This window comes from Pseudopipra pipra, chromosome 5 (assembly GCF_036250125.1).
Source record: "Pseudopipra pipra isolate bDixPip1 chromosome 5, bDixPip1.hap1, whole genome shotgun sequence".
Classification (NCBI taxonomy): Eukaryota; Metazoa; Chordata; class Aves; order Passeriformes; family Pipridae; genus Pseudopipra; species Pseudopipra pipra.
The window spans coordinates 16186752-16201083 of record NC_087553.1 but is presented as its reverse complement, the minus strand read 5'-3'; the positions used below and the strand labels follow the sequence as shown (position 1 = coordinate 16201083).

The 14332-nt window shown below is 39.6% G+C and overlaps 1 protein-coding gene across 1 annotated transcript; it reads right to left on the bottom strand.

Annotated features, from left to right (window-relative positions):
* Positions 1 to 6529: 6529 nt before the first annotated feature.
* On the bottom strand, positions 6530 to 7534 carry LOC135414200 (E3 ubiquitin-protein ligase Topors-like). The gene is made up of 2 exons (XM_064654686.1): positions 7240 to 7534; positions 6530 to 7155 (listed from the first exon to the last, which is right to left on the bottom strand). The coding sequence occupies exons 1-2, from the start codon at positions 7426 to 7428 to the stop codon at positions 6613 to 6615; spliced, it is 732 nt and encodes a 243-aa protein (XP_064510756.1). The 5' UTR covers positions 7429 to 7534; the 3' UTR covers positions 6530 to 6612.
* Between the last annotated feature and the right edge of the window lie 6798 nt (positions 7535 to 14332).

The following is a 14332-nucleotide window of genomic DNA, read 5'->3' as shown; positions in this document are numbered from 1 at the left end:
ACCTATAAAAGGGCCATGCCTTTTTTGTGCTGGAGACCCCAGAGCTGAATAGAGTAGCCATATTTTTTTCCCTAGCCATATTTGGTAACCTTCCTTAGACCATGTTGTTCAACTAGCGGTTTCAAAATAAAACAGCAATTTAAACAGCAGAGTGGGTATTACAGCACTAAGAATACTAATCTCTCTTCTGTTTCCTCTGCAAATTCTGATAATAAAATTTAAAGTGTGGCAAAAACTGTTGTAAAATACTGCTTTTAGGATGTAAAAGTTATAGTCTGACAAAAAAAGCTTTGTGATCCACAATCAGAAGAAACATTTGGTATGTAATAGCCTGTGATTTGAACACAGGTTTCAATAGACCTAAATGCTCTGCCTGCAGTACAATTGCTGTACATGTTACATGGCTTTGATAGGGTCAGCCTGCCACAGGTTATCAAGAGTTTGTATTTATTCTTTCTCTTCTGCCCGAAGGTAAAGACAAGACATAACATTTCTATTAATATTTGAAGTGGATAGTCAGCTTTAGCTTCTAGCTTATTCTGAGTGGTATTTGGACTGATGTTGCTTGGCTTGCCTGTTGACTCTGGTTAACGGTAAGTAAATCTTTCCTTTTTTTTTTTTTTTAATTTAATATTGTATGTACCTATCTGTGCCTGTAGCCACTTCTGCCTATAAGTACCTGAGCCCAACATTCAGCTGCTTCCGCTTTTTTCAGAAATATTGGTCCGCTCCAGCAAAAAATAGGTTTTCAACTTTCCTTAATCTGGTATCATCCCCATCCTCCCTGCTTGCCCATTTAGCTACTGGAAAACTTCAAGACCTGGTTCAGGTGAAGGCTGCACCACTGGATCTACTAGGAGGAGGAAATGGAAGCAGGCAGCAAGACAGTGCTGTCTGTGGGGTTTTGTGTCTAGTCCCAGGAAGTCAATGGGTAAGTTGCACAGAAAGCTCACTTGGCTGGATTAATAGATTTTGGTGTCTATCTCCAGCTGATTCTCTGACTACTGAGCATAGGTCAGTGTCTCCCCAAAAAATGCTGTAGTACGTTCTTTTAGGAGTACTTGCTTTTCTCAAAATCACACTGCACCTAACTTATTTTTTCCATGTAATGCCCAGCATATCCATTTGTCACTGGGATCCATTCCTTAGCTAAAAGAAATGCATCTGGGATCACTCTTCAGATGAAGTCCTTGGCTGTGTTAGTCAAATTTGTACACACACTTGGCACAAAGAGTTGACTCACTAGGTTCATACTGAAACTATTACTCTTCCATGGTAGCTTGTTGTATCATGAAGATGAGATTTTAAGATCTGTTTGAATGATCTGGTTTGCTAGATTCTTTTTAGCCAAAATAACATTCGTATGAATGCAAAAACATTCAATTCTGGTAGCCTTTGGTAGTGACAAAATCTACGCGGTTTTTTTTAAGTAATTTATTTCTTTTATTTTTACCTCTATACGCAAAAGCTTGTGCTAACTGGACAGAACTTGCTCTTCCTGCCAGTTCTTCCTGTCATCTCGTCCATGCCCTTCTACTATAACTTATTGTCCAAGGAAATCTTCTTTATGGAGATATTGTGTGGAGACTTCTGTGGAGCCACACGCTGGCACAGGGTGCCACACACTTCTCTCAGACAAAAACTGTATACATTTGTTTCCTCTTACACAATGTTTTAATATAGAGTGACAGAAGAGACTCTGCAACCCCTTTGCATAATAATTTCTCCCAGTATAAAATGCAAACCTATGCAACATCATACTGTTGAATGTCTGTGGTTTTTCTTTAAAGAACTGTTCATTTTGTGTTATGTAACATCAAGGCTTGTATCATTTTCCTTTTGATCTCTTTTATTTTCAGAGTTGAATCTACTTTCAGAATGCTCTCATTTGTTTACATTTTGACTATATTATTTTTTCAAAAGAGAAAAAGATGAAGTTTCTATTCTGAAAAAAAATTGAATGTCCTGAGCCAGAATATAATTTTAAAAATTGAGCTAAAATCACTTTTGGAATTAAAAAAAAGCTGTTTAAAGGAATAGACTGGTCCTTAAATTAAATAAATAATGAGATTTTATTGCAATTGTAGTTTAACTCCTAGGTTCTACCCTGAATACAAGCAATTCATCTGGCAAAAGAAAGTAGGTAAAACAGTTCTACAAACAAAAGCTAAGGTTCAAGAAGTCTCAGTACAGTCTTTATGTTCATTTCAATTTCCTTAAAGAACAATACGGGAAGAATACCAGGTACTTCAAGCTTCTGCTCAGTGTTTGGGAGAAAGCAAGGGCAAAGTGTATGCACAGGAGTACCCCTACACTGCATTTGGGAGAAGGGGTCACTGCACTAGAGCAATCAAAATGCAAGCAGTTCTGTGTGTGTGTGTGGATGAATTTCTTAATTCTTGAAGGATGGTTTTTGTACCCAAGATCCAGCAGAAGGGCTCTTCTAGTTTTTCTGTATTTGTTTTATCTGTTTTCAGAGAATTATCTACAGTGAATCCTAACTGGCAATATCTCATTTCAAGCCTATCATCATCTGTTTGTGTATAAAGTTAGGACTGTGTTTTCCCCATGTGCATGACTTTGCATTTATTGAATTGAAATTTCATCAGCTGCTTTATGTCTCAATCACTCAATATCACAAAAGCCTTCTGTGACTCTTTGCAGTCAATTTAGTTTTGACAAGTGTGAATAATTTTATATCTTTATCAAACCTTGATGTCTGATGCATCTCTCCACTTGCTGGATTTTTCAGGAGGATGCTGCAAAGCAAAAGCAATTGTCCCCATGGTGATTCCTCTCTATCATGAGAACTGAACCATTATTTCTACTCTTTGCTTCCTACCCAACTGTTGGTAATTCATACTGTCTGTGAGAAAAAAATTCCTCTTATTTATCTATAGTTTGGGTTGTTTAGAATACTTTCATGGCTGTCCTCCAAACTCTTTCAGAGTTTTGGTTGCCTTTAATACCCTGGACTACCATTATACCATGTGCTTTCAGGCTTGCTCTAAAAACTCTAAGACTTATGAGAAAGCATTCCTTGTGGTGTGTAGCTCTTTGGTCATGACACACACAAGCCCTGGAAAGCACCAAGCTGCTTGTTGGAAGCAGTAGACAGGGATGCTGAGGGGCTACACCACTGACTCTGCCACTGTGTGGGTCAAAAGGACTATCAGGGGGGAGCTCTCATTGGGGTTGGCTCCTGAGATGTTCTGGGTGTGGGAGCCAGAATGGGGCATTGGAGGGTCCCATAGCTCTGTCCTGCCTCTGGAGTTTTTGAGTCCCTGGGGGCTTGCTGCTGCCAGCCAGGGTGCTTCCTCCCACTGTGCATCAAAGGTAGAACTTGACTCTCTCTGGTGGGTCTTCTCTCATCTTTCTTCCCTGACTAGGTGACTTACAACTTTCCTCCTCAAATCTCCTCCTAACACATGATCAACATATCACATTTATTTTTGTTTACTATTTTGTCAACTACTGTTTACCTTTTATTTTTGTAACAGCTCAATTTTTGGTCACAGTTACCACACTTGGGATGATACAAACAATGAAGGAAAGTAAGGTCTTCAGACATTTACAGCTTTCTAAGCATAAAGCAGACAGTGATGCACCTATACCAGCAGACAAGTGTATTCTGCTGTGGTAACTGTAGCTGAGCTTTGGCCTGAAATAATTTTACCTTAGCTCATGATACCTATTAATAGAATGCAGGATTAATTTGGACTTTAATTTTATCTAGTTTGAAAGAACAAATTTCTCTTGTACTTTCAATTATAGCTGTCCTACAATTTTGGACTGACAGAGCTGATGAGAAGTAACACTTAGCTCTCAAGAGCAAGATTTGAAGAGGTCTCAGGAGCTCTTGGGGCTCTTATAACCTTATGTGCTATATGTGTGCCATATGCCAGCTGAAAGACTCCATGGTGTTGGTCACAAGCAGGTTGTGCATCAAGCCATGCAGCGCTGAGCTGTAATGCTGGTGTAACCATGAAGTATCTGTCCCAAAAGCAGAGCTGCTGATGAACAGATAAGGAAATGAGCACGTGCTGAAACAGCTACATTTGATGTAACAGAAATACTGAAATAAGAATAGAAAATGACATATTAAAGCTTGTCACAATGTTATTTGCTATAATTTTAGCAAACTCAATTATTTGTGTTTGATTTTATTTTTTTGCATGGCTACATTTCCACAGCCTTCTCTGTGAGATCTGTGAAGATTCCTTTTAACACTTTTCTTTTTTTTAAGTCTTTTACTGTTTTTAGGTTGTCTTCTCTGAAGTTTCATTTTGTTTCTAAGTTTTACCTACCATGATTTTACTAAGAAAACTAAAATGTTCTTGAAAAGAATCTCCATTTGTGTCCTAGCCTAAGAATCTGCTCTCAGGCTCAGATTTACTGACAAATGCATTAATCACCTCTCCTTGAAACAGCCTATAAATCAACCTGTAAAATGGATCACACACAATCAAGTTAAGTGGTGTAATGAGATTATCAGTAGTCTTAAAAACTGAAGTAAAAGAATTGGAAGAATAAAGTTCTGAGATCTGATGCAGAGTTTGACAGATCTGATTCAGTGCTGAATAACTGGTTGGCAGGTAAATCTGCTAATGCTTTTCTTTAACTGGATGATTGCAGAAGCATTTTTGGTCTGAATAGCCAAACAGATGTAAAATCAATGCCTTTTATGCTTTGCCTGTTCTGCTTTGAAATAAGGAATCTTCACATATTTGCTGTAGTGGAATTCAGCCACTCAAATGCCCACAGAATAAAATGACTCTAATCGAGATGTGTTGGGATCACGAAAAAAGGAGTCCTACAAATCTAAGCGTTGCCATTATTTTTTAAGCACCACATGAATTAAGATGTAGAAAATTGGCTGCCTCCAAGCTGCTGTTTTCAGGCTTATCTTTCCCAAACTGCAAAAGAGATCACTATGTTGGATCTGTTCTCCCAAGAAGAAATACTTTTAGTCACCTGTACAACAAAATCTTTCATCTGTTCCTACTGTAACATAAATGTGTCTGTCACACATTGGTCATACAGATTCATTGTATAGGTACTCCAAAAATCCCAAGGACAAATTTACCAGCAGAGCCAGGGTAGCTCCCAATTGTACCATGCTCTCTCAATTACACAATAGGGAATCACTTATGCTTCTTTCCACCTCCACCCCTTGAACCAGCCTCCAGTTCTCAGTCCATACTTCATTATTCTTGCTGTTGTTGTTATTATTATTAATTAACCCCTTACACTTCTCTCTTTTTCCATCAGTCATATCTTAACAGACCTGTTTTTTCTCGGTCTATATTATTTTATTTTTGGAGAAGAAAATGAGTCAGAATGAGAGCACTTTTTTTGCTCAGTAATAGACAGCAGGGACAGAACCAGTGGGAACAGCATACATTAACCAATATCTGGAGATCAGAGCAAAACGTATTTAATACTGGCCCTGATACTGGCCCTAATACTGTCCCAGATGCTAAGTAACAGCTCCAAGGACTTCTTGACCCTAATGCAGTTTATCTATTTAGTCGAGCCTGCAATAGATCTTCCAAGTCTCTCTTTAACTGGTCTCTCTTTTAATATATCTCTCATTGTAACGTTATTCATCGAACAAGTTCTTTTAAACTTGGATATGTATAATGATCTCAAATAACATAAAATGGAGGTATGTCTATTTTGAAACATAGAATTAAAAGGACCACAGTTATATTAGTTGGGAATAAAAGATTACAAATATCCAATTTGGATTCATGGTAAATATAAGTAATTGTGAGGGATGTGCACAGTTACTTTTTCTTTAGTTTTTAGCTGAGAGATGACATCAAGTGTGTCTGCTTATGAATACATATCAACCATAATACAAACTCTACTGCATATAAAATTTGACTTAATTATGTGTTAGGAGACAGCTTGCATCTGTAACTACATTACCATTTACTATTGTATAAAACTCCATTCTGTACTAATCACACTTAACAAACAGAGTGCTTAATGTTATTATTACTGGGAGACATACAAAACAAAAGCCATTTTCTAATTCCTTGGGTGACTGTATTTTATTAGTAGTGAAATATCATGTAATATCTGAATCATACTGTAAATCAAATTGTTCAATGCAGATTAGATGTCATATGTACGTCTTCTAGATTTCAGATTCAGCCAAACATAAAGTTTATTTCCTGACACTAGTTTTACACCCTGTTTTTATGGTAATGTGGTTTTCCTTGACATTCTAGTTTGGTGTTACAAATGTACACCATGACCTAAATACTGCAAAAGAGCACCATGGCTAGTTTTTCATTCGAGACATGTGTAATTCAAGGTACGAATAGACATCGTATGGCTTTTTCTGATCTTAATCACGTTTATATTTTTATCAAGAAGTTTATTGAGGAGTATGGTGCTTTCCCTTTCACTTTATAGGATACCTATCTGAATTTATTATGAATAATATATACCACTTTGCTCAGTGCATGAAAAATCCATATTTTCGGACTGGGAGAGAGGGAGAGGCCACAATCATCCATCTTTTCCATTCACCAAAGTGTTTATTGCAAATGGTAGAGGGGCAGCAGCTACACTCTGCTGTTGTGCGGGTCTGGAGGAGCATCAGGGGCAGCCGTGCGGGGTTGGTTCCTGAGAAGCACTGGGAGCGGGAGCCGGCTGGGATGGGGTGTCGGAGGGCCCTGCAGCTGCCTCCTGCCCCTGGGAGCTTTCAGTCCCTGGGGGCTCACACCCACCAGCCGCGGGTGGGTTGATGGTGGGCTGCCTGCGCAGGTTGTAGCGCCGCTGCGGGGCCCGGCGGCGAGGCCTGTTCATGGCCGTCCTCCTGCGCAGGCGGGCGGGCAGGCCGGCCACGTACACCTCGTAGTCATCGTCCCCTCGCACGGAGTGCAGCACCTCCTCCACGGGCTGCCTGCACACGGGGCAGTCGTCCCGCCCCCTGGCCCACTGCTGGATGCACCTAAAGCAGAATTGGTGCATGCAGTAGGCCACGTAGGCTGGCTTTTTCACGTCTCCCAGGCAGATGGGGCACTTGGAGCCAGCTGCTGCCTTCAGCGGCCCTGCCTGGGGTGGCTGGCGCAGGCCACCACCCCCTGCAGCAGAGGTGGTGTCCCCCATGCTTTCTTCAGCGCTCCTGCCATGTCCTGCCTAGAGGGACGTGTAAAGTGCTGGAATTTGTCTGGCAGGACAGTCACTCAGGCGTGTTTGGGGTGTTGAGCTGTTTTCTCTCACCAGCACTGCAACAGTGGATGTCACGCAAGAAGAGGGAGAGAGGCCACAGTCGTCGGCTGGCCCGGCAAGGAGTAGAAACAATGCCAAGGTCCCCCAAGAAGGAAACCTTCCCAGCTCCCCTGGGTGAAGTTTCCCCTCCAAGACCACCTCTACTGCTACGAGCACACCTCTTGGGTGCCCCAGCTGCATGAACCAGGGAAAATCCTCCAAGAGCTCTGTGCTTACATACTGAGAGCTACCAGCATGCCATACTAGATGCCCAAACTTAAACTGCAAGGTGCCTGGTCATTTGTGACATCATAGTCCTTCACTAGGTGGATTGGATCTGTCACTGGTGACATCAAAATCCACCACTATGTGACATCCCAATGGTCCATCCTCACCCACGGCGCTCAGCCCCAGCAGGTGCGTCTGGGGCTGTCACTGAACAGCCCACTGCATCCCCCCTTCTCTTGTGCTCTGCACTAGTGTTTCACACCAATCACTGGGGCCTCAGATGTGTTTTCCCAGGACTCTAACATGTCCAGGAGGTTTTGACTTTCTGTTTTCATTTGGTTCAGCAGCTTGCACACCTGTTTATTTAGCATAGCACGGCGTAGGATTGCATGGAGTAGTTCTAGTTGGCAGGGACTTACAAGAGGCATGTAGTCCAACTGGCTCTCTACTTTATAGCTGACCAAAGCTCAGTGGTCAGACACCAAAAAGGGCTTCCTAGAGATGGCACATGAGATCTTATGAACACCAGTGAATATTCAGAGGTGTTTGTTAGCAGGTCAAAGCAACCCTGCTGCAGACAGCAAGCCCATTGATGTGTTTTGCAGCTATTTTTGCTGCTCATATTGCTCCTTTCCACTTAGCCATGTGCTTTGACCTCAGTCCAACCAAACACAAAGCTACAGCTATGCAGGGGATGATTTATTATGACAAGATGCACAACTTCACAACATGTTTTGCTTAGACAGTAGTTACATACCAACAATTTTGCTACAGGAAAAGTATAACCTTTCTTAGTTTTTATTTTTTCCCCAAAGGGACTCAAGAAGCTGTTACTAATGCTTTAAATAGTCATATTATTTGAAAAGGGAACATTTTAAAGTCAAATTATTCTCTGACATAGAAGACTAGGCAGCAAACTGTTGGACAAACTGGTAGCTTTGATCCACTATGAAATAGAGTAAAATTAAGGAAAAGGTCTAGAATTTTAAGCTTTGCTATTGTTGCTAATATTTCACATGAATCTGTTCAAATCATGGTGATCTCCATATCACTGCCCACCATCACTTTTAAGTGTTAACAGCGTTCTCAAAAGGAACAAGTGAATGCACAAAACCTCATGAATAGATGCATTGTCCATAATTACACAGTAAAACAAAGATTTGGCTTAGATTGTTTGGTAAATTTTTCATATCAAAATGCGATTAATGTGACCAGATCATGAATAAAAGGTGCTTAAGGGGATGATAACTGAGCATTATGTTTTATTATCTGATTGTCCAGCTGGTACAAATTAAACTCATGTTACTGTATTTAAATATTATATTACTGTTTGTAAATATGCATATATTTTTATTTCTATATTTTATCATACTATATACAGAGAGACAGGGGTTTGTATGTTTATGGACAATATATACATTTATATTATATATTTCTAGAAATATATACACAGTTACAATAGCAAATAATTATGAAAAGAAAAACCTCCGTGTGAAAATAAACAGAACACAACCGGAGTTGATCAAGTCAACTTTAATACAGCTTCTGTGAAGTCTCAACATTATTTTTTATGTCTTGAACATTATTTTTCAACTTTGCTTTACCCTTAAGTGTATGATTGCCTCGATATCCTACTGAGGTAGCAGTTTGAAAATGTAATTGCTTGTTTCCATACTTGGAATCATCCACAGAGTTCATCTATGTTCCATGCAGCAGAGAAGAAAATAATCAAATAAATGTGCTGAAAATGCCACCTCACTACAAAGTTCTGCCAGGTTTTTTGAAGTAAACCTAAAAAGATGTATTTTAATTTGGGAAACCTCCAGGAGCAAACCTTCTCTCACTCGTCCTTCTCCCTAAGTCTATTTCTTCTTCTACTTCATCTATGTATTTTCTGGGCCCTGTTCATTTTCTCTGAGTGCCTCCAAGAATGGCAAAAACAATGCCATGGTTTTATAAATAGGTTATAAACCTAATGAGAATCTCACTTCAAGGGACCATGGTCAATCCAAAAGTCATCTCGGTGAGCACAGTACACACTGGCATTGTCAACAGTTAGCAGATCATTCTTTCTGTCTCTCTGTGAGTTCATATAATTTGGTAATAGACCTAGTTTGTAGAAATATTAACCCCTTTGTGCCAGACTGCCACCTTTCCTAAGCAGACTAATACTGTTCCTCATGTGCACAGTTGTCCTCCTGTAATATATACAACTACCTGAAAGGAGGTTGTAGCCAGATGGGCATCAGTCTCTTCTCCCAGGCAACCAGCAGTAGGACAAGAGTGCATGGTCTTAAGCTGTGCCAGGGGAGGCTTAGGTTGGATATTAGGAAGAAATCTTTTACAGAGAGGATAGTCAGACATTGGAATGGGCTGCCCGGGGAGGTGGTGGATTCTCCATCCCTGGAGGTTTTCAAGATGAGACTGGATGTGGCACAAAGTGCCATGGTCTGGTAACCATGGCGGTGTTGGATCAAGAGTTGGACTTGATGATCTCAGAGGTCTTTTCCAACCTGGTTGATTCTATGATTCTATGTATGCACATGCACACAGCTTTTTAGTGTTGAAGGCTGCAAAAGAACATAGTGCAAATTAAATGTGATCAATCAGTATTCTCAAACCTACAAACATATATAATAAAATCAAATATGTCCAGCCCAGTTCTATACTTTAGACATCTTTGCTGTTAGTGAGCTCTTACCATAAAACAAAACAGACCTCTTATCATTACAGGTTTGCAGTTTACACTTGTCTAGTGTAATTTGTTCAGCAGCTCAGGAAAAGTGGGACAGAAACAACAGAACTGGCCAGATTGGATTTTATATAGATAAATAGATGACTCTTGTCCCCTAAAATGTTATCACATTGTGTCAATATTTAATTCCTTACTTTGGACAGCATTGCATTGCAGGTTTAAAGAGGTTGCTACATTTTTAGTTGCATAGACTAATTTCAGTTACATAGACTAATTTGCGGGAAGAAGGGAAGGGGAAGGGGAACAAGGGGAAGGGGAAGAGGAAGGGGAAGGGGAAAGGGAAGGGGGAGGGAAGGGGAAGGGGAAGGGAAGGGGAAGGGAGAAAAGATGTATTTGCAGTCCCTTTTGTAGGACCAAGTTTCTAGAGGTTTTCTTTACTGATAGAAATGACCTGGTTCACCTTCCATTTTAAAGTTTAATCATGCTGGTATTTTGGCGGTGGAAATATAAATGAAGCCTCATTACAACCAAGTACACGCAGGGTCAGTAAATTCTTTCACTTGGAAAACTAGTGAGATGAAAATGAGATTGTTAATAAAATATCCATCACATTGATGAAACTGTTGATTGAAATTCACCCTCACACATCGCCTATTTGTAATTTCTCTGTAACAATGTATATTAATGGGGTCTTGCTACTTTCTTACTAGTGTTAAAATGATATCAGGAAATGTTCCCTATTCAAAACCGTCTTGCTACTGGGTTTTGCAAGAGCAAACCTTAGTTCACGTATAAAAATCAATTACTTGTGTAGAATGAATATAACTTAGAATGTATTATTAGAAAAAAAAAGGAGGCTTATTTGCATCACTCCATGTTATGTAGTCCTTCTGGTCTAAGTCACATCATCTCTACTATCTAGATCCACATGTTTCACCTGTGGAATGCACATGCTTATAGTCACCACAGAACTGCATTCCTTGTCTTTGGGAAGGCAGGAATTCACTCTAGAAATCTTACAGCCTGGCCCATAAGATTTCATTAATATAATCAGAGATAATCTTTATGGTCAACAGACATGGCACACAAGAGAACTGCAGTGCAGACTCTATGGTTGATGCCTTCATGTTGCACAGAGCATATTTATATTTATGAGTGAGTCAGACTGCTTTTTGGACCCTTTCTCCCATGCAGGGATCTGTGCTCTCTGCCTTCACTGCTCTGCCCCTTCAGTGCTCTAAATAACAGAAACATGGGGATGAAGAGGACAGCTTCTTGTTTTCTCATTTTCTTGCCCTGCCAATAGATCCTGTGGCCAATTGGCCCAGAACAGCTTATTTCAGAGCAGGCGTTCAAACTTTCCCTGAAAGTCCTGTTGTTCTCATTCCACAGGAAACAACAGGAAAAAAATATCTTAGTTGGCATTGAATTTCTCAGTCTAGCACAGCAGAGTACTCATAAAGTTAAAAAAAGGGCAGACACCAAATCTTCTGAAAGATCAGTGTTCATATCTCTAGTCCAAACTGTGTTATGGCTGTGTCTGGCATTACAAACAACGTTGGATTTTTCAAGCAACAGTTTATAATGAGGAATTAAATCTAGTGTTTTGTACTGCCATAGTAGGGCAGTTAAGGAGCGATCTTCTATTGTCTTCGCATCCAAATGAGCTGTATTTTTTTATCAATCACCAGTGTCCTGGCACGCAGAGCATGCAAAAGGAAGATCTGAGATTCAAGGCATTAGAGAAATGTTATGAAGATCGATTGAAAGCAATGATTAAATACTTAGTGCATCACAAGGCAGTGTTTCCTCATTCTACAAAAGGGCAATATATGGTTATAGCTTATGAAGTGAAATTGTGTCTTCATTTGTAAAATTTCACACTTCACAGTCTTAATCACTTAATATATGCTACTTTGTACACTTACTGTGAGATCAACTCCAAGCACCTTCCATACCCTGAAGAAGCAATATCTTAATTTTGTCTGTTGGCAGATTTTGTTATGGCAGATATTTAGCACAGTACAAGGACTTTAACAGGAACTGTTGCACAAACACATCTGCTGTGATTCTAAGTTCATAGATCCGTCAGCAGTACATGACATCTTGAACTACTGTGGCATCCTTGCTTAAACTGTACTGTGTAGTAAAATATCAGCAAATGTTAGGGATAACAAAATCTCTGTCATAAATCTCAGCATTCTACACCTGGTTACAGAACAATCTGCAGTAATTGCAAAGCCAACAAAATGGCTTAATGAACTTGCAACCATGATGTTAATGACTTTCATAAATAACTGGCCGGCCTACCCTCCATGATGAGTTTATCTGAGTGGACAGCTTATGTCCCACTTTTTGAGTTGAAAATTAAACTATTGTATCAAAAATCATTACACTGGTAAAAATAGGGAGTGTTTCTTTCATCCCCAGAATCAGTCTTAAAGGAGAGTTGATCTAGTCTGGTATTCAACCACTCTCAGTATCCAGTCAACAAAGCAGAAACAGGACCAGTATGGAGAGAGAAAAATGTAGATTTAGTGTCTGTAGCAATGCACTCTAGGAGCTCATGAATTCTAAACGTAGGGCTGACCCAAAAATATTGCAAACATATCTACATTCAGACAACCTTCTACATCTGGTTGAGAATAGTAACTCTACAGAAGATTTAAAAAATCTTCATTTTTCTTGAGTGAAGCCTAACTGCATGACCAGGTGCTTTAGAATATTGGAGAGAGTTTTCTGGGACTGTACAATCAGGAATTAGAAAAATGATCACAAATAAGGCAGAAAACTGACCACCAAGTGAAGATGTACAAAACCACAGCTGACTGACTGAAATTGCAGAAAGCTGTCTTGCCAAAAAACAGCTCTTGCCAAACATCTACTTGTAGATACAGAAGTGCTTCAAACAAACTAGAAACACTTGAATTGGTTTTGAACATGTTGTGGGACAGGAGATAATATGCAGAAACAGTATGTTATGCATGAAGAACATATGTATGCTAATGTATGCAAAAAACAGATGTGTGCATTCTTGGGAAAGCTTTGAAATACCAAGAATCTTTCTGGAAATACAGATCAGTCTTTATTTTGTGTGACGGGATGAAGAAGAATATACTAAGATATAGTGCAGGCTGGTGTTTTTTAGGATTTACCTTTCCCGAAACTTTGAACATAATTAAAATTAAGCCAGAGAAGACATAAAAATTGAGTTCCCCTCTGTAAAACCAGAATTCATTAAGTCCATTTACAATTTTTATTTTTTATTTTCCTGTCCTCTGAGAAACCATTGTTTAGCCTGGCATCTTCCAGTTGGAAACTCAGTCTAAACACACACTGTAATTTTCCCTTTACTTTCCTTTACATTGCTGGTACCGCTCCATGCAATTCCTCCTGTTTGTTTAGGATTTTGGGCCTCACAACATATTTGAACAATTATAGTGTTGTAAGCATCTTAATAAGATAGTCACTTAAACAACTAAGGTTTCAATTGCATACTGCAATTCATACTGCAATCATGTTAATAGCTTTGGGGCTTTTTGCATACATCTCTGTTATTTGAAGTACTCAGAATAACACTATTTCAGCTCAAATTCTCAACAAACCTGCAGAGACAGGCAATATGTTTTCTCTTACATTGTGTGCTCCTGCATAAACCGACCTTGTCTTCTTGTCATAGCACATTTACAAAAAGCCTCAAAGTGCCCACCACAATCACCTTCATGACCTTTTCTGCAGACAGTTTCCTATATTTCTTTGTTTTGTTCTCTCACTCTTCCCTTGTCATCTCATTTAGGACAGATCTTCCACAATTTTATTTCCTCGTATTCTAAAATCCAAGTCTCTCTCATGTTGTTCTGTCTTCCCTTCTGAGTACAGTTCCTAGCTAACTGATATCTGCTCCAGATTTCACTCTTTTTTTTTTTCCTTTCTTCTTTCCCTGTTCCCATTGGAAAGTCAAAACCTATGAAATTAGGACCTCTGCATTTAAGTCTTTTCATCCCAATAAATATGTTTGCACTTATCACTTTTGCACCTATCTGCACTCAAAAGCACATGTATTAAATATTTCTTCCCAGGTAGACTGTCTGGGGATCCCCCCACCCCCACACCAGCTCTGAATGTTCCTCTGTGAATGCACACTGTGCTTGATCTCTGCATTTCTTTAGGAATGGTATTCCC

Excerpts from the sequence above, each read along its gene's own strand:
- LOC135414200 (XM_064654686.1), bottom strand. The coding sequence starts at position 7,428 with ATGCAGCTGGGGCACCCAAGAGGTGTGCTCGTAGCAGTAGAGGTGGTC. Across the intron at positions 7,156-7,239 it reads CATCCACTGTTGCAGTGCTG|GCAGGACATGGCAGGAGCGC; the intron begins GTGAGAGAAAAC and ends ACGTCCCTCTAG.